Genomic DNA, 21,443 nt, shown 5'->3' with positions numbered 1-21,443 from the left:
TCAAAGATTTGAAACACAAAGAAGCAAAAAACACCCAACCGGAAAAGCAAAAAGAAAAAAGAATCCAAAAATATGAAGATAGTGTAAGGAGCCTCTGGGGCAACTTTAAGCATACCAACATCCAAATTATGGGGGTGCCAAAAGAAGAGAGAGAGCAAGATACTGAAAACCTATTTGAAAAAATAATGACCGAAAACTTCCCCCACCTGGTGAAAGAAATAGACTTACAAGTCCAGAAAGTACAGAGAACCCCAAACAAAAGGAATCCAAAGGGGACCACACCAAGACACATCATAATTAAAACGCCAAGAGCAAAAGACAAAGAGAGAATATTAAAAGCAGCAAGAGAAAAACAGTTAGTTACCTACAAGGGAGCACCCATACTACTATCAGCTGATTTCTCAACAGAAACTATGCAGGCCAGATGGGAGTGGCAAGAAATATTCAAAGTGATGAATAGCAAGAACCTGCAACCAAGATTACTCTACCCAGCAAAGCTATCATTTAGAATTGAAGGTCAGATAAAGAGCTTCACAGATAAGAAAGAGCTAAAGGAGTTCATCACCACCAAACCAGTATTATATGAAATGCTGAAAGGTATTCTTTAAGAAGAGGAAGAAGAAGGAAAAAGGTAAAGATAAAAATTATGAACAACAAATACATATCTATCAACAAGTGAATCTAAAAATCAAGTGAATAAAAAAGCTGATGAACAGAATAATCTGGTGAATATAATAGAATCAAAGGCATAGAAAGGGAGTGGACTGACAATCCTCGGGGGGAAAGGGATATGGGGGTGCGGGAAGAGACTGGACAAAAACCGTACACCTATGGATCAGGATGGGGGGGGGGGGGGGTAAGGGCATGGGGTGGGGTGGGAACCAGGTGGAGGGAAGCTATGGGGGAAAAAAGAGGTACAACTGTAATAATCTGAACAATAAAGATTTTTAAAAAATAAATAAATTAAATAAATAGAAATACTTGAAGAGATGAGGACAGAAAATATTCAAAATTGGACCAAAAAAATTTAGATAAATTAGACCCCTAAATAGGATAAACAGAAAGAGATCAATACCTATACATACACTGTTGAAAGACAAGGCTAAATTCTGAAAGAAGCAATAGAAAAAGACTTACTCAGTGGAACTACAGTACAACTAATAGCTGATTTTTAAAAAGACAATGAAGGACAAAAGTCAGTGGAGTGACAAATTCAAAGTACTAAAAGAAACAGTGTCAATCAGTAATTCCACATATCTACCAAAACTATCCTTTAAAAGTGAAGTGTAAACAAAAACATTTCCAGACAAAGACTGAGAGAACCTGTTGCCAGCAAACCAGCCTTACACCAAAAAAGAAACAATAGGAAATCCCAAGCTGAAAGAAAATGACAATTGTTGGTAATTCAAATCTACCTGAACAAATAAAGAACACCAAAAAAAAAAAAAAAAGGTACGTATGAGGATAAATATAAAAGACTATGTATAGGTCCATGGAAGGCCCCCTCTTGTTTATTATTTTATTTCCTTTTAGGAATGTGCTCTTGAAAATGTGTTATTGTTTATGTACACACATTTTAGATTTACATACATTGTTTATGTTATATATTTTATATTCACTAACGTTTTTTAATACACTGTTTTTAAAGTATAAAAAAAGGCTATATAAATATGTTCATTTTTCTTCTCCTAACTTCTTAAAAGACATCAGATCATAATACTATATTGTTGGATTTATAATACATTTAAGGTACACATATTATAATAATACAATGGATGGGAGTAAATAACACTTTATGAAGCAAACTTTCTATATGTTACTGGAATTAAGTGAGTATTAATCTCAAGTAAATTGTCATAAATTAAAATGCATGTTTTAATTCCTAGAGCAACCAATAAGAATTTAACTTAGCAAAAAACTCATAAAAAGGGAATTTAAATGGTACAATAATATCTACAAGGGTGGCATAAAGGAAAAACAAAAACATATGAGACATAACAAACAGCAAAATGGCAGACAAATTCAATCAAATCAACAATTACTTCAAGTATAAAAGGACTAGCCCTAGCCTGTTTGACTCAGTGGATAGAGTGTCAACCCAAGGATTGAAGGGTCCTGGGTTTGATTCCCATCAAGGGTATGTACCTCGGTTGCAGGCTTGGTCCCAGGCCCCAGTCCAGGCATATGAGAGAGGCAACCAATCAGTGTCTCTCTCACACTCACATTGATGTTTCTCTCTCTCTGTCTCCCCCCGTCTCTAACACTCTCTCTAAAAATCAATGGAAAAATATCCTTGGGTGAGGATTAACAAAAACAAAACAAACAAAAAAAGGACTAAATACTCCTCCAATCAACAACAGTCATTTCCAGACTGGATAAAAAATAAGATCAAACTATACATTGCATGTAAGAGATACCCTTATTTAATAACACAAATAGAAAGCAAAAGAATGAAAAAACAGGTACGATGCAAACAGTGACTGTAAGAGACCTATATTAAAATCATACAAAGTAAGGCTTTAATAAGTACTACCAGAGACAGAGAGAGATAATGCATAAGACTAAGCAATTCAATTCATCAGGAAGACATACCCATTATAAACATATATGTACATGCCGACAGAGCCTCCAAATAAAGTAAAAATTAACATTAGAAAACACAGGTATTTAATAAAATACAAAATATTTTAGAAAGATCTCCAAACCTTGAAAAACTCTTCAAGCTGTTTACTGTTATAAAGAGCAGGAATATTGGCAGAGAACTGTAGCAGGTCTTCAGCGCATTGTCTTCTCTCTTCAATAACGGTTTCATCAAATCGTCCTACAATTAAATAAGAATTAGCACAAATAAAGAAGGATCAAACACCAGTTTACGACAATTGATGTTCACAGAGCAGAAAGCTGCAGTAGACCTATCACGGACTATTTGCTGTGCTGATTATGCAACCTTCAGAAGTCAAATCTAGTCTCCCCAACTGGAATCAGCAGCAGTCACACCAGAAAAATAATGTTTCTGACAAAAAATAATGTTTCTGACAAAAAAAGAGGCAGAGATGTCAACTCAAAAATAAATGGTGCCATCATCATCTAAGGTCTGTCAATATAAGCAACTTACCATTTAAAAAGCTGGCGATTTGAAACTAAAGTTGAAAAGAGAATTGTAAAGAACCAGAATGGTTTTCTATAGTAATTTAATACACATTAATTACTAATTATTAATGTAATTGCATAAATAATTTTCCCTTTCCCACTTTTGCTTTACAAAGGAATTGAGGAGAGGAAATTATGAGAACATCTGTATATCAATAAGTTCAAAAACTTCAGTTTGAAGAAAAAAGCTTTTTCAGCCAAATTCCATGTGTGAGGCTGTCAGACTCCATGACAACATGCTTGTGAGAAAAAGGAGAACACACAACACCAGTGATCTGTTTTACAAGGTGATAGAAAGGTAGTATTCATAGAATTTTTTAATTATATATACAGTGTGAATGCTAATCAGGTATTTCAAACATGACCATTTTTACCACTCTCAAGTCAGACTACCAGTTGGCATTTGTCGCATGCCATGTATCATACTGATGGCAATATAGGTTTAAAAAATACAATTATTAAGAATAACATCATCACCTACTTAAACATTTCCAGTAGCTTTGCAAAATGTTAACTGAGGCACAAAGAGATTCCTAGTTATACTGCCCAATGCAAGAATTTGAAACCACTAAATACCTCAGCTCAATGTGTCTCCTGCTTATGGGGAAGTATCTACTTCCTGGTAACTAAAAGAAATGGTTTTACTGTATATTTTTAATTAAATTTATTGGGGTAGCATTGGTTAATAAAAGTATATAGGTTTCAAGTGTATAATTCTGGTACATCATCTGTATATTGCATTGTGTGCCCACCACTCAAAGTCAAATCTTCTTACATCACCATATATTTACAAAAATATGGAACATGTCACAAATTTGCGTGTCACCCTTATGCAGGGGCCATTCTAATCTCTTCTGTATCATTCCACTTATAATATATGTGCTACCTAAGCTCAAAGTATCTCATGCTTACAGTGAAATATCTACTTCATAATGTTGGCAGCGATAATGGCACCAGGTGTTAGGCCAGTGGAGTCAGACCAGATCTTGCTTCAACAACTTTGGTATGAGATACTTGAGTTTTAGCTAAGAAATAATTCAGAACTAAGACTCAAGATATAAGAGAAAGTTTATTTAGAAAGTCACAGAGGTAAAAGAAATAAGCGATAGAAGAAATAGGCTCAGGAAACAAGTTACTGAGGCAAAAGAAAGGCCCTTGTTGCTTAGGAGAAAGGTAAAGGTAACTCACCTGCAGAAAGGGGGTTTCGGGGGAGCTGTGGGCATGCTCTCATAAGAGAGAGCCACACTGGGTCCTGATCTTGAGGGTATTTATCTGGAGGGCTCAGGGGAGGTTTTCAATAGAATATTCATCTGGTGTGTCCTTACAGCGTCATGGACTCTAATGATTCGTCAGCATCAGAGCAGGGGGTCATTGCACCTGGTCCTGTTATCAGCCATGGCATCGCCAGTCTGGTTCTGCTGCTTTTCTGGGCCTGGAGCTAAATCGCAACTGAGGCCAACATGTTATCCCTAGCGGTTAATGCTTAAGGGAGTAGTAGTGCAAGGGCCCGCATGGGAATCACATGAGGCCACTCTTCAGCCCCTTGTTCCTCCTCCCAGGGCGTCTACTGCATGACTAGCAACACGTCAGGAGAGGAAAGGTTAGGAGAGGGTCCGAACTGCATGACCAGCTATATGAAAGGTCAGGGGTCTAAACCACATGACCAGTGATATGCTAGGAGAAGAAAAGTTACCCTGGGGGCGAGGTCCTTGTTTTTCCAGTTTTACCCATTGCTAGTACCGGGCCTTTCTGCCCTGGTGACTTTCTGCACCTGGCCTATCATCTTTGTTCCGCTCATGTCTGTCTAAGTGTCAACCACAATGATAACTAAAAGAAATTATTTTGGAGTTAGACCTGAATTCTTTCGCGCTTTTTTTTCTATAAATTGGAAAATTTTGCAAATTAAAAAAATTGAAGGAAAATTAGTTGCTACATTGGTGAAATGTAGAATTGGAAGGGAAAACAACTAACTCAGTCTGAAGGAGACACAGAAAACTTACTAGAAGAGGAGACATCTAAAAGTATGAAAGGTTAGCAAAAAAATTCACAGTGGAACGGTGCAACACTAAAGAAAGACATACAAGAGAGTATGTATGTTAGAGAAATGGTAAGCTGAGCAACAGATAAGAGCTAACAATAGCTGATAATGTGTCGAGCACTGAACTAGACACATACAGATATAACCCTCAAAACAGGAAGGTATTATTCCTATCTTACCAATAAGAAAAAAAAACTCAGATGTTAACTTGTATAAAATCACACCACAAGTAAATAGTGGATAGAAGGTTTGGGCCTAAATCTGATTCCAAAAGGTATGTTCCTTTCACTATAATACTAGAACATTACATATCTGATGGTTCTGCAAATTACAATAGGTCTGTCTTTTGTTGCTGAGGCTTATATACTAAAAATATGAGAGTAGCTATAAAGACAGGTGATTAACCAACAATTCCCTCCACACAACCACAGCTGCTGCCTGCAGGGTTCACTGCAGTTATCAAGTATTACAAATGGACTGCACCATTCACTGAGAGTGATAAATTGCTTACTTATTAAGATTAATAAGAAACTTTCACTCTATAATATGTAAGAATGAGGAGAAAAGTTGAAGATAATCCATTAACAACAAACAATAATAGCTAAGAACCAATTCGGAAGCCACTCCCTTTCACCAAGAGACAAGCTTATTGTTTTAAAAGCCAGGCTGTATATCTTCCAATACTGAATTTAAAGATATGTGTGCACAGTTAAATTCTACAGTTCAGAAGGTTTAAGGTAAAAAGTAAAAGTAGCCCTCCTCCCATGACCTCAGAGGTTTTGCACATTATACAAATGTGTGTAGGTATGTCTTCACACAAATATGTATGTCTATTTAAATATGGGATCTTACTAAACACATTACTGGGCAATATTTGTTTCCTATATTTTAAAAATATACCTTGGACATATTCCCATACCAGTATATCTAAAATTTTAGCTGAAGAATTCTATGCATTGGCTAAATTATGGCACATTCATACAATCACATATTGTACAAATACAGTTTATTTTCAGAATTCTATTGAAAATGCTGCAAGGAACACGCATGAACATGTACATATGTGTGTGCACAAATTTGTGTGTGCATGTAAGTATATGCTGAGGGTTCCCTAAGGGCCTTACAAAAGATCAACAAGGTCAAAGCAATTTTCATAATGTGGTTGCATTTTTCACCACACTGACATTTGTACTGATATCTAAAATCAATGGCAGTAAAACTGCTGGCCTCTTAGCAGAAATCAAGACAATGGCACCAAACTACTCTTACTACTAATCATCGTATTCCTTACTGCCACTCACGCGTATTAAAATTTCTTTAAATGCCAGTTTCACTTAAGAATGTACTTGATAACGCAGAAAACTTACTAATTTTATTTATTAAATCTCAACCCTTGAGACCATTTCTTTTTTAAAATCAGTGAGGGGGGGGGAACAAACTGTAACTAATGAGACTTGCTATCCAAGTCTAAATATAGGTTGGGGTTTTTTTTCATTTCCTTTAGAGATCTATGATATTAACAACATTTTGATATTATATGATAAATGGGTTAACATTTGCCAGAAACATGCAAAGTATAGACATTAAAAGATCAGTATTATAAGAATTCAACATCATCTTTTCTTATGTTCTCACACATTTTTTATTTGACTGGTTGGAGTTGCTGTGCTGCTGTTTCATGGAAGAGAGGAGTAAATGTGTTCTGAGTTAACAAAACTATATCAAGAACATGAAAACAACTTCAGGTGCCTGATGCTTGTTACATGATATGAATTATTGTAATAAATAAAGGGGCCTCTGACTTCATGGCACAGTATTTCAGCATATATGCATAATTAGCTAATCATCAAAAACCACAAATTCAAAATAATCACTTACCAAACACTTTTCCTTTAGCAAATGGAGGAAACAATTCTGAATGTCGAAATAAGTTTTTGTGAATTTGCCATAGTTCTTTGTGTAGTTTCTTAAAGTCGCTGTATCTCTTCCACACGATTATCTAAAGAGAGAAAAAAAAATGTGTATCTAGGTTCATATATCTGAACATAATTGTTTCATTAGTATTCAAAATTGTCATGCCAAGACAAACAAGTGTTTGTTCTAACCAATATGGTTAACTGTCTAAAATTAACTAATATTTTCTTTAAAAATATAGAACAGCAATTTTTCCTCCAAATGTCCTATCTTAACTTTTAAATTTCATTTTAAATAAGTACTGTCTTATTCAATCTGGAAAAACATTCAACTTGGTACAAAGGTCTATCCTACCTAAAATCTCATTTAACCTCTTCAAAATCCAATTACTACTGTCCATGGAAATGAGCTAGATGTCAAAATATATATTCTGTCTCAAAAACAGCATATTTATAAACACAAAATAATTTAGACAATTGTTAAATACAAAGTACATACTCAGCATTTGTCTAAAAGGGAATAACACTGAGGGAAAAATAACTATGTAGCAAGTAATTAACATAAACTTTTTATTTCATAAATCTCAATTTAAAGTAGTAATAAAATTTCTGGAAGCAAGGTAAATCTTGATCAGAATACCATTAAAAGTAGTATATTTCAAAAACATTCATTTAGATTATACAACATATAAAAAGTAAATATACCTTCATTAGTTTTAATTATTATTTAACCTCATTCAGATTACATTAGGAAAAAAACGTTATAAAGGAAAAGGATTTGAACATGGCCTTGATATCATTGATTCACCCCTCAGTCTCCACAAAATGAGTAAACTACATTTTAAATTCCATCACCTAGTATATTGGAGCCTTTACTAAAAAAGAAAAAAAAATTAATAAAGCACTACTTACCTCAATTCTAACGAAGTCAATATTAAAAATTTACTCTATGTATGTGTGAAATTCTTCACTAAACTTTGTCAAACTACCAAAAATTCTACCATGATTAATAAGTTTCTTGTTTCTAACACAGACATAATCCTAGGGGACTAATCAGACTGTGGCGTGAATTAATTTAAGTAAGCATCCCTCCTGATGCTTCCTTTTATTCATTTACTCAACAACAAAAGTAGTCAACAAAACAAGTATTCCATGGCCCTACTTTGTGCTAGGTACTGTGTTGGCATAAAGAATGAAGATGTGAGAAACAACCCCTGCCCTCATAGAGTTCCCGTCTAGTGAGGAAGATAAGCCAACACAGTCAGCACATCACAAGACAGCAGCGCGATCAATGCTAGAAGGGCAGCCCAGGGTGACAGGGAAGGAGCACCTCCACCAGGTTTGGGTGTTTAGGCTTCACAGAAAGTATTACCTTAGGTGAGTGACCTAAAGGGAAGTAGTGATTAGACCAACAAAAATAAAGACAGAAAGAAGGGGTTGAAGATGAAGTTTTTAAAAGGAGAACGATGCCAAATATAATTACTGGAATTTTAGCTTTGCAACTGGATAAATGGTGATGCTATTCCCTAAGATGAAAAGCCAAGGGAGAAAAAGCTGTTTGGCGATAAGAACGAAGTTCAACTTTAGATACATTTAATTTAGGTACTTGTGACACATCTAATTGGAGATGTCCCATAGGGTGGAGGGTTTGTGGTTCAAGAGCAAGAACTAAGCAAGATGTGTTAATTTCACTCAGTAAAGGTTGCTCAGCGTCTGTAATGAGATGAGGAGCCTAACAACAGAATGATAGGGAACCCTAACACCGAGGGGCCAGCCAGAAGTAAGGAAAAGAACACCAAGTGCAGAGTAAGTGTTTAAAAAGCTTGACTATGCCATGAGAGAGGGTACATAGATGGAAGAAGAAATTTTATTTTAAAATGGAAGTGAATGTGACAAATGCTGAGGGCAAAGAACCAACAGTTCCAGTAAAAGACAAAGCAAGAGGAATTGAGAGAGCCAGACCAATACTTGAAAAGCAAAAGTCCTTGGAATAGTAAAATTACAGTGATTTTAATTTTCCTATTTTGTGCTTCTCTGTAGTTTTTAATTTTAATACATGAACACAATTCTGCCATGAAAAAAAACAATGTTACTTTCATATTTTTAAAATAGATCAAATTATGGTGTTACTACAGTGCCAAAGGGCTTAGGAAGAAAATGAGTGACTGATTTGTAAAAGTAATCATACATAAGGTAAATGTAAAGCCATTATAAACTAGAAATTAGAGCTATTCAAAAGACTATAGAGCTCATGGAAACAAATCTGCAGATAAAATGTATATTCTAGTTAGGGTCACTGTAAAATAAAGACAGAGTAATTTAAGGGGCAAAAGTTAATTTAGTCATAACCTATATATATAAAGCCTAATATGCTAAGTGTCCGACTGAGCAGTCGACTGAATGGTCAATCACTTGACCAGTCGCTATGACGCACACTGACCACCAGGGGGCAGATGCTCAGACTGGTAGGTTAGCTTGCTGCTGGTGTCCGGCCAATCTGGACTGGGCAAGACAGCCCAGATTGGCCCTGATCGCTGGCCAGGCAGAGCGACACCACACGTGCACGAATTCATGCACTGGGCCTCTGGTAATGATGATAACACCATGGTAAATAACCAGTAGATTGTCAGAGCAAGAATAAGAACCACCTCCACAAGGTGAGAATCTGTGTTTCTTCACCATGTCCTAATTTATTCCTTCACATATTCCTTATTCTCACACTACAACTTTAGAACTGAATGACCTAAGAACAAATGTAAAACCTCAAGAAATGCAGGAAACCAAAGCATCACAAAATGTCACCATTTACTGACACTTTTTCTTCTTACTCCTTTTAAGTTTGGACATTTCTAGAAATCTTAAAAATGGAAAAGTAAACAGAAGCACACTCCCATTATATCAACAAGTATAAATGTTTATAATTAGACTACACATAGTCCCAACAGATACATGCAAAAAATTATTTTCTCTAATAATCAAATTTTTCCCATTATAGAAAAAAATCAAGGGGAGTGGGTGGAGGTGCGAGAGGGCATAGATGGGTTAAATGGTGATAGAAAAAAAATAAAATGAAATGAAATAAAAATCACTGTATAACAGCTATTGCTGTATTGAACCATTTCTGCAGAAATTTCTTATTCATTAAAGTTATGAGTAAAATTCCTCAATTAAATAGTAATTTAATGACAATCATATATAGACTATAAATTTAATAAAAGCTTAATTATTAAAACATTCCCTTATTTTTACCTTAAAAAGTTTTAAGATAACTTCATTTAATGATACCAAAAACCTTTAGATCTCTTGTATTCTACAAAACCACTCAATTCAATTAACTTTTCCTTTTCACTCTTCCATAGTACTAGAACCTGCTGGATCATCTACCATACTATTGCTTATTAATTTTCTTTGCCTTAACACATTTCTGACACCAGTAAAATTTACTACCTACAGAGAAACAGAGCCAGGTAGGTTACTTTTTTTAAAGGGTGGAAGAGGGAGGGCATATTTCCACCTCTCTCTTTACTTGATACAAGTATTCATGCCCTAGAGATTCTTCTGAACAAGAGGCCACATTGACTGCTGTTGTGTTCCCTCAGATTCATCCATGCTGCTCTTAATAAATAAAAATTAAGAGAAAAAGTTTAACAGATAAGAAAAAAAAGCTGATAATTTTAAAATTATTTATTCCATGTTAGTATTTAAGCATTCTTGGGAAGAAAACACTGCATGTGCTAAAGTAGGTAGGTAGGTAGGTAGGTATATAAGTATAAACAAACAGCAAAGGTTCTTGTTTTATAAGGATAGCATATTTTTAGCCCTATATTTGGTTAGATTAAGTATACATTGACTAATCCTCAATAGTCTTGCAAAGTCTAAATTCTAAAGCAATAATTAAATGAATCAGTTAACAGAAAGAGAAAGTAAAAGAAAAGGAAATGAAAACAAATTCTAGGGGGTGAATTCCTCTCCTAATGAGAATCCCAATGTTTAAATGAAACATATGGGAAACTAAAAAGTATTGTTATAATTTTGAGGTTATTCTATAGTTTAAGAAGCCAGATAAACAGAAGACATGGTTGTTTTGGTTTGTTTTTTTTTATAGCATTTCTAACAAAGGACCATGCAATCATCTAACTAAAGGACACTTACAAGAGTTTTCTGATGAATGGTTCACCAACAGTTGTTATTATAAAAGAGTTTTCCCAAAAAAAGGATTAAGGAAATGGCAGAGAGTATGTTCATGATAGGTTGGTTCAGGATTCTCCCTGAAAAAGGGGAACATCAAGCTACAAACTACAGCATAGCAATCAGACAATATTTTCAAAAGAAACACAACCCATTTTCAGGTTAAACAGAGTTGTAAATTTTCAAAAGCAGAAAATCCTGGCATTGACCACTAATTCAACACTCTAAAGAATTCTAAATCCTAAAGAACATTTCATACTAATCAGCTGACACTTAAGTAGAGAGAGTACTTCAATCAATGGTGCAAATCTCTTTTTCTGCCATTTTAGAAGGACAGATATATAGATATATCTTCTTTTCTTCCAAAATAACATTACAATAATATCTTCATGCCTATTGAGGATAGGGGATGTAGGAAGGAGTTAGATATCTTAAAACCCTAGGAAAATAGTAAGGGATCTTTAAAAAATATGTCCTTTATTGAACTATTTCTAACCATAGGAGAAAAAACAAATACCATATTAGATATAGCAAGAAATGGTAATGTATAAAAGTCAAAATATATTCTAAATCTGATGTCACATACACAAACCAACCAGTACCAAACAATCAACTTAAATGTATGAATCAAGCCAGATTTTTCTGTAAGAAATAGTGGGGCTTGTAGCTAAATCGAAAATACATACCACACCTAAAGATATTAAAATTCAATTTTAAAAAAGAAAAGAAAAACACAGTTGCAGAATCAAGACTGCTCATTTACAATGTCTGTTTCTTTAGTAAGAAAAAAAATCCCCAACATGCCATGTCCTTCTAATCTTAGTGAAAATTAGATCAAGGTAATCACTTTGGAAGGTATATAAATGTCTAAGTATTATGTTGTGCACCTGAAACTAATACAATACTGTATTAAACATATAAAACTGTATCAACTGTAATTAAACAATAAATTAATTTTTAAAAGAAAATGAACAAGCACTAATATAAAAGTAAATTTTAAAACTGTTAAAATAAGTAAGCTCCTCAGATAGTATTCCTAGAGGTATATAAGTACAAAATAATAACAAATACAGAACCACAGTTTTAAGCAAAAACATAACAAACTGGTATCATTTTAGAGAGAGGGAGAGTCGGCAAAAGAAACTTAGCATCTACAAAATTTAAAAAAGAAACATCTACACCCAAAGCAGTTTTCCAAGATGTCAACATATCAACTCAATATAAAAATGGGAGCAGACAGAAACCCACAATTTAATATTATAATGTTTAAAATTAATACTAGTTACCAAATACTTTTCAAGTTTATATTAAACAGGCATCATGATTTAGAAATAGGTAAATAGGAGCCCTTAACTAATATTGAAATCTGATGAGTATGAGAAAAATTATCACATTATTAAATAGCACTATAATTCCTGAAAATCTTATTTTTATAATTTACCATCAACTGAAATCTAACACATATTTAATACATCTGAATAATCCTCAAATTCTTAGTCATATAACTTAAAACCTACGACAACTTAGAATATACTTAATAGGTCTGAACTAGGACACTTCTGCTACTGTTTTGTGAGCTGAAGACAATCTCCACACAAACAGACAAATACAAAGACTGACAAACAATTCAATTTGCTCAATTGGGCATTTAGTTAAATTTCTGTCAAATATATAAAATAAAATTTTCATATAACATGTTACCTCCTGGACATCCTCTGGATTTCTTCGTGAAATAACCTGAAACAAAACATACACAGAAATATCTCATCATTATTAAAATTTAAGATTCTACATTTGTATAATTACTTTCAATAGTATTTGTATAAAAATTTCAATTTGCTTGAAGAATAAGGAACTAGCCCTAGCCGGTTTCGCTCAGTGGATAGAGCATCGGCCTGCAGACTGAAGGGTCCTGGGTTCGATTCCAGTCAAGGGCATGTAACTCAGTTGCAGGCTCCCAGCCCTGGTCAGAGGCATGCGGAAGGCAATCAATTGATGTGTCTGTCTCTCTCACATCTCACATCAGTATTTCTCTTTGTCTCTCCCTCACCCTTCCACTCTCTCTAAAAATCAATGGAAAAAACATTCTTGGGTAAGAATTTAAAAAAAAAAAAAAAAAGGAAATAACATATTATGGCACTTACATGGAACTCAGCTATATAATTTCACTATCTCAAACACATACTAAAAAATCCAGCAAAAAGGCAACTGAAATAAAGTCCAAATACTAACGTTCATGTATTACATTTATAAGAGAATGCCTCAGCCTTCACTTTCATTTGACATTATTCTACCAAACTTGTCTAATCCTCTTCTCAGACTCCATATAAATTAAAAACATATAAAGCAGCTGCAAATGGACAAAGTATACAGGGATAGCTCTGGATTATTTCTTACAACTGGAAGTGAATCTACAACTAGCTCAATAAAAATTTCAATGAAAAAAAAAAAATACAGCCACAATGCTCAGATACACCAATATCTATGAGAAGTAATCACTGACCACCTAATGGTGAAGAAAACAAAAGTAACTTATAAAAAATTATAATCAGCATTCAAGGACAATGCTATCTTCATTCTCTGAGCAAAGAGGTGGAGGAAGGATTCTTTCAGACTTCTCTAATTACAAAAGCCAAAAAGTCTAACACCATTTAGAAAGATTTCCTCACAAAACCAGAAAAGAAGAAGGCTGGGTGCTTAAATCATCAAAAAGCAATGTGGAGTGGGAAAATCTCACATTAAATACATAATAACATCTATGTAAATGTAAAATTCATGAACTTGATGCTACAATATGCATTTTGCAAAAACTAAAAGATACATAAAACACATAAAAATGGTTGCCTATAGATGAAAGGAAGAAAAAAATTTTGATAACTGCTGACAGTACCATGAACTGGGGATTAGGATCAACTCAACACTACTGCAGTCCAAAACAAAAACAGCAATACTCCACAAAACCCTGTCAACCATTAGATTTTATTTATGCTTTCACTTATTCAACAAATATTAGCGCTTACTCTGCAGGTAGGTACTGAAGTATAATGGAGAATACATCAGGTTTGATTCCTATGCCACTACACTATAAAAACATAATCACTTGCCAGATACCTTACCAAATTCAACAAATGACAACCCACTATGAGGTGTTCAGTAGACCAGCATGTGTAATCTCATTTAAATAAGTTAAGAATGTGTCCTCTGACATGGACACCAAAAACAAAGGGGTTACAATAACATGGGCTGAACCCAGATGTCCATTAGTAACAACTCTTTATGTAATTCTCTTCAGCAAAACTGATGAAAAATGAGAATACCAATCAGAAATCTGAAGTAAGAATATGACCATACTGAAAGTGAACAAAGTTGAACCCTGAGACCCAGCTATTTATAACTGTTAATACTATATTAGCAATGATCTCAACAAGTAATATCAACTCTAAAACAAAAATACAACATTCACTCTGATAAAGACTGTTACTACTTCGTAATTTTTCCCTGAGGTGAATTTCAATAGTTTGTCACAAAATTCAGCCAACAAATTCCATAAAAGTTGGAATTTAAAGCAGTGACATCTTTCATTTAAAGTTCATAAATTTCTGTTGCAAGCATAACTACCAATGGCTCAGTAAGTACTTACTTGAGAAGCCTCAATAGATAGATGACTGATTGATAGATACACAGATAGATAGATAGAAAGAATTTTATTGCCAAGTCATCTTGAAAATTATTACCCTAAAGCAGTGCTTCACAAACCACACAGCATGGAATACCGGTATTCTTTAAAATCAGTGATGTCAAAAGACTAATGATGAACTCAATCTACCTTTGTTTAGAAAAGAAACACAAAGTACATTATGATGCCTTGTAAATCTCCAAAAGGAAGCTATATAGTATTTCCCAAGGTCATCTATCCACTCAACTTTCTATTTTTATCATATGTTTTTTATTTTTTTATTTAGTGTGACACCTACTAAAATGTGAACACAGTAGAAAATGCTACTGTGATGTTTGTGGTCCATCCGCCTCTGTTAATGTCAAAAGCAAATTCTCAATTTAGGAAAACAAATAAAGTAACTATCTCCTACTGTGCTAAGAAATTAAATCTTTTCCTTCATTCAGTACAACCCTGCCTCATAGGATGAGACATCCAAGGCCCAAGAGCATACAGTAACATAGTAATACTAATAATATTACTCAACTAGAGGCCCGATGCACAAAAATTCATCCAAGAGTAGGCCTTCCTTCCCCCAGCTGCTGGCACCAGCTTCCCTCTGGCCCCGGCTTCGTCTGGAAGGACATCTGGAATGACACCCGGAAGGACTACAGATGTCTGGTCTAATTAGCATATTACCCTTTTATTATTATAGATAACAGGCAGTACTGGATCTCACAACTCTGTGATTCTAAACAACGTGCTCTTTCCAGGACACAATTAAACCAGCCCTCCTAGACATTAAAATCCCAAGTATGCAAGAAATATTCCTATTGTCTCTTAGGTAAATCCATTTTGTCTTTATAAAGAAATGCCAATCAAAAGCTGAAGAAGCACGCTGGCAGAACAGAAATAATTAAGAAGAAAGGGATTTGAATACTAGCTCTGGCACTAGCCATGAACTGCTTTTTTACCAGTTCCCTAATAAACAAACAAACAAAAAATCTTAAAATGAGCCCTCTTGCCTATCCTTGAAACAAAGACCAGACTTTATAGCTTGGCCTACCTCAGGCCCATAATAATCAACAGATCAAACTGTCATTAGGTCCTCTCCAGTGTGCTAAATCATATTATCTACTTAACAAATATTTACTAAGGAGCTCAGATATAATTCAGGAACTGCACTTCTGGGTATTTATCCAAAGAAACCCAAAACACTAAATCAAAAATACAGATCCATCCATATGTTCATTGCAGCATTATTTACAATAGCCACAATATGGAAGCAACCTAAGTGCCCATCAATAGATGAACAGATAAAGAAGTGATGCAAATATACAATGGAACATGACTCAGCCATAAAAAAGGATGGTCATCTGCAACATGGAAAGGCCTAGGGTACTGTGCTGAGTGAAATAAATCAGACAGCGAAATAAGTCAGACAGAGAAAGACAAATGCCATATGATTCCACTTATAAGTGGAATCTAAAAAACAAAATAAACAAGCAGAATAGAATTAGATTCACAGATACAAAGAACATTTTGACGGCTGCCAGATGGGAGGAGGGTTGGGGGGATGGATGAAAAAGGTGAAGAGATTAAGAAGTACAAATTGGTAGTTACAGAATAGTCTTGGGGATGTAAAGTACAGCATAGGGAATATAGTCAATAATCCTATCTAATAAAAGAGTAATATGCAAATTGACCATCACTCCAACACACAATATGGCTGCCCCCATGTGGTCAAAGATGGCTGCCCCATGAGGACACAAGATGGCCGCCACAAGATGGCCAGCAGGGGAGGGCAGTTGTGGGCGATCAGACCAGCAGGGGAGGGAAGTTGGAAGGGACAAGGCCTGCATGGGAGGGTAGTTGGGGGGGGACAAGGCCAGCAGAGGAGAGCAGTTGTGGGCAACCAGGCTGGTAGGGAAGGGCAGTTGGGGGAGACGAGGCTGGCAGAGGAGGGCAGTTAGGGGCAATCAAGCCGGCAGGGGAGCAGTTAGGTGTCGATCAGGCTGGCAGGGGAGTGGTTAGGGGTGATCAGGCTGGCAGGCAGAAGCAGTTAGGGGCAATCAGGCAGGCAGGCAGGCGAGTGGTTGGGAGCCAGCAGTCCTAGATTGTGAGAGGGATGTCTGACTGCCCGTTTAGGTCCGATCCTGGTGGAATCGGGCCTAAACAGGCAGTCAGACATCCCTCGAGGGGCCCCAGAATGGAGAGGGTGCAGGCTGGGCTGAGGGACACCACCCCCACGTGCACGAATTTCGTGCATCGGGCCTCTAGTATTATAATAACTATGTAAGGTGTCAGATGAGTACTGGATTTATCGGGGTGATCACTTTATAAGTTATATAAATGTCTAATCACTGGGTTATACAACTAAAACTAATATAATATTGTATGTTAACTGTAATTTTAAAATAAAAGATTATTTTTTAAAGACTTAGTATTAAGCTACAGTTTACAAGGATATAAGCTTAGGAGGGAAGGCGGGGAGGCGGGGGGAGAGTGGGTGGGTGGGAGGTAATCAACCAAAGACCTTGTGTATATATGCATAACCCATGGACAGGGACAATTTGGTGGTGAAAGCCTGGGGCAGGAGACGGGGCAGGCTGAAGGGGGTTAATGGGGGAAAAGGGGGGACATAGGTAATACTTTTAACAACAAAGATTTTTTTAAAAAGACTTAGTATTAAGCTACAGTTTACAAGTATATATGCTATCAAGAGAAATAAAGCACATGCCCATACAAATACTTGTATACAAATGTTCATAATAGCTGTCTTCATAACCAAAAACTGGAAACGACCCAAATGTCCATCAACAGGTAAGCAGATTAATTGTAATATAACCATACAATGGAATATCAGTCAGCAATAAAAGAGAATAAAAACAGACAACATACCTAGTAGATGTATCTCAAATAATCATGCTAAGTTAAAGAAGCCAGACCAAAAAGAAAAGTGCATAGTGTGTAATTTCAATTATATAAAATTCTAGAAAACACATCTAATCTATCACAGAAAGGCGACCAGTGGTTGCCTAGAGACAGAGAATGGAGAGAGGGGACTGACTGCAAAGGAGCATCAGGGAGCTTCTGCCATGATGACCATGGTGGTGCTTACACAACTATAGGGTGTCCCCAAAAAATGTACACACACTGTTATGGCTGATAGCTCAATTTGGAAAATAAAATGTACTTTAATACACACTGCCTTTATAATTATTCAAAGTGTGTGTATATATTTTGGGGGACACCCAATATGTATATATTTGTCCAAACTCATCAAACTGTACACTTAAAATTGGTGAATTTTATTGTATATAAAGTATGCCTCCATATAAACAAAATAAAGTCATAAAGCAACACTGTCTTTTTTACATAAAGGCATACCTTCTGCTTTCCATACTCATGGGAAGAATATAAGCAAGAACTACCATTTACTTATGTTGATGAGAAATCTGTATTACAGTATGAGAATTTTGTAAACTTAACATGATGAAACAAACCAAAACTGCTAATGGTTCTTTTATATCTCTGTCTCCTTCAACTAAAGAATCAAAGAAACCTACAAAAGAATTTTCCAATTCTGAATAGAGGTACTTATTCTTGATAAAAATTAATAAAAAACAGAGTTTAACTGGGAAATATGTTAACAAGCTTGTAACTGACCACAAGGTTCCAGAAAACTCTTTTTTTTAAAAAGTAGAAAGGAGATTTAAGAAGATGCAAGAGTTTTTATGCTAACCAAAATTTAGTAATGATACTTCTGGTGATTCTAATTATACTCCTTCTTTATGAAGGAGTATAATTAGAATCAAGGATCAAAAATATAGAAATTATTCATTAAAGCTGAAAGTAAATCAATAGCAGGAAACATAGAGAAGACATTCCTAATTTTTATCTCATAAAGTTCTCTCAGGAGAATACTACTTACCTGGTTAATTCTCCTGAGGAAAGATGTTTTCCTTCTTAAGTCTCAAAAAAATAACCAATATTTTACTTGTTTTATAATATTAAGTACAGTTACTTTTTAAGTATATCTCCATGTTGACCCTCAAACATTAACATTAAAATCTGTCACAAAAGCAATAAATGAGGACATAAACATTTACAAGGAGAAAGGCAGTGTAAGCAATTTTCAAGTATATAGATTTGGTTAGTCCTGAGGCAGTGTGCTACTTTGTGTTCTAATTTATGTTGTCATAAAAGTTAGTGCAGTAAATAGCTCACAGCTTAAGAAAAGATACTTAAGAGCTGAATTGGGTTAACCTCTCCTTTTGTAAAGTAAGAATACAAGCAATTATCATATACAGTGTTTGCTATTCAAGTTCCAAACACATTTATACCTTCAAGCCTTTATGGGCTCTCTCCCTTCTAGCTACCCTTCCATCTAAGACGCCCTCCCCTTTTATCCCCACCTATCTGGGTTCTTCTCATCTTTCACGACCTGTCTTAATTGGTACACGTTCCCAGATCCCTTGAGCCAGAAGCAATCTCTGTCTTCTGACATCCCATAGCTCTTTTCTATTCTCTTGTGGCATTTAACACTTTCTATCTTGTACTGTACTTCTTCAAAACCTATAAAATCTCTTCTATGAATATCCTTGAAAGAAGGTCCATGCTTTATTCAGCCTCTATCCCTTAGAGCATTTAGTGCCTGGAATTAAACACTTACTGAGCGTGTTGCCTAGAATGAAGAGGAAAACATTCAACTATGTTTTTTAGACACTGTGTGCCATGCACTGCCTTAGCTGTTATAAAAGGAAACAAATACCAATGATAAAGACCTATTCTAAATATACTAGAGACACAGACACATAACAGATTAATATAATATAACTGTGGGGTTATAATAAGGGATGAACGGGGTGCTATGAGGGAAACATTACATATGTTGAAAATTGTTCTAATTCCATAAATTATATTAGGAAACTAAGTCTAAAGGTTTGAAGGTCCCAATGCCTACAATGGTTTCAAAAGTGATATAATAAGGGCCCTTAATCTTAAAAAAAAAAACTTTTACACTACACCTATACAACAACTTTGCGTGCAAACAGGGAGTAGCAAATTTCCCTCTATTCTCAGTACAGCCCTCTGCCAGGCCTGGTCTTATCTTTAAACAAACTTGCTCATCCCATCTTCTGACATTTGTCTCAATTGTGCACCATTTCTATAAAACACATGCCAAGTTGCTCTCAAGACCTACTTCCTGAGCTATCACACATGATTACTACATCCTCCAAATGTATATTGTGGTACTACTACTATCTGTACTCTCCTTTTTTAAACAATTAATGGCAATGATAAAGTTAATTCTGAACTTTTTATATAATTTGGAGTTAGGCAGAAGTGGCCTCAAATCCCAGATGTGCTACTGACTTGCAATGTAAAGTTGGACAAGTTATAAAACATCGAACAACCTCAGTTTCCTCATCATTAAAATTAGTAGTAACTTGGGTGATGTGTACAAAATGCCTAATACATATGCATACTCATACACACATACATTCATACATATAGACTTACTTAATTTTACTATTCTTTATTTTCCAAGAAGAGAGATACAAGCTCTCTTTAAAAGGAGCAAGAGCAATTTTTAGTACCAAAGGGGGTACTAAAAATTGAACCCGTTTAAGTTAACATAAAGGAGACTCACAGCCTTTAAATGTGCTCTCAAGACAGCTCACACAAGTAACCTTCCGTGGAATTTCTCCTATGTCTCCTACTGTAAACCATGAAACACTCAAAGGTAAAAAGACAGGCGGAAAAGGTCCTAGGCTGTGCCCCTAACACTGACATCCTCGAGAGTCTACCAGCCTCCGTGCAAACAATGACGCTGTATAAATGGCCGAGAGGAGAAAGGCCTATTACATAAATAAAATAATACAATAAATTATATCTTTAATCTGCGCATCCCTCAGAAGCAAGCAAAACCACTTCTGCAAATGTCAGCCTCAGAAGAGAAAGTTCAAATGGGATAGGGGCTGAGTCATCCATGGGAAACCATCAACCTCTGCCCCACCCGAGACGGGGACAACTCCGCAACCTTCCCCGGTGGAGCCCCGAGCATCCCACACTCAGCGCTCCCCCAGCCTTCCCGAAGTCCCCACCTCGGACGCACGCCTCGGCAGCAGGCGCCCCCAGTCCAACCCTCGGCTCCGACGGGGGTCAGGTACCGCCACGCCAGGGTCCCCACCCCAGACCCTCATCTCCCAATTCAGGATACCGCCCCCGCCTGACACCGGCACTCACCCGGGCGGTGACCTTATACACCGTGTAGCCCCTTGGGTGTCGCTGAGGCTCGGTGACAGTGTAGAAACGGGCCAGGTCGGCACCCCGCTCCCGAGGAGAGGTCATCCTCCCTCCGCCTCAGCCGCCGCCGCCGGCCGAGGACCATCAGGGCGCCCGACGCCGCGCTCCCCGGGTCCCCAGCGGGGCGAAGCAGCGGCACAGCGGTGGGGGCGGTGGCTCCACCGCGGCGCCTCTGGCGCACGGCTCT

The 21,443-nt window shown here is 36.2% G+C and overlaps 1 protein-coding gene across 3 annotated transcripts in view; it reads right to left on the bottom strand.

Moving 5' to 3' along the window:
- RPS6KC1 (ribosomal protein S6 kinase C1) overlaps nt 1-21,443 on the bottom strand; it is a 134,936-nt gene extending 113,493 nt beyond the window's left edge. For 2 of the 3 annotated variants that reach the window (XM_080647944.1, XM_080647945.1), the window contains exons 1-4: nt 21,197-21,443; nt 12,991-13,026; nt 7,067-7,187; nt 2,706-2,821 (exon numbers count right to left, since the gene is read on the bottom strand). In XM_080647944.1, the coding sequence (XP_080504070.1) occupies nt 2,706-2,821; nt 7,067-7,187; nt 12,991-13,026; nt 21,197-21,301 (378 nt within the window). In that variant the 5' untranslated portion in view covers nt 21,302-21,443. Of the gene's footprint in view, nt 1-2,705; nt 2,822-7,066; nt 7,188-11,253; nt 11,272-12,990; nt 13,027-21,196 lie in introns of those variants that run through there. The other variant, XM_080647946.1, reaches the window with a different exon arrangement.

Source organism: Plecotus auritus (genome assembly GCF_963455305.1).
Source record: "Plecotus auritus genome assembly, chromosome: 12".
NCBI lineage: Eukaryota > Metazoa > Chordata > Mammalia > Chiroptera > Vespertilionidae > Plecotus > Plecotus auritus.
This window is presented reverse-complemented; position numbering and strand designations above follow the sequence as displayed.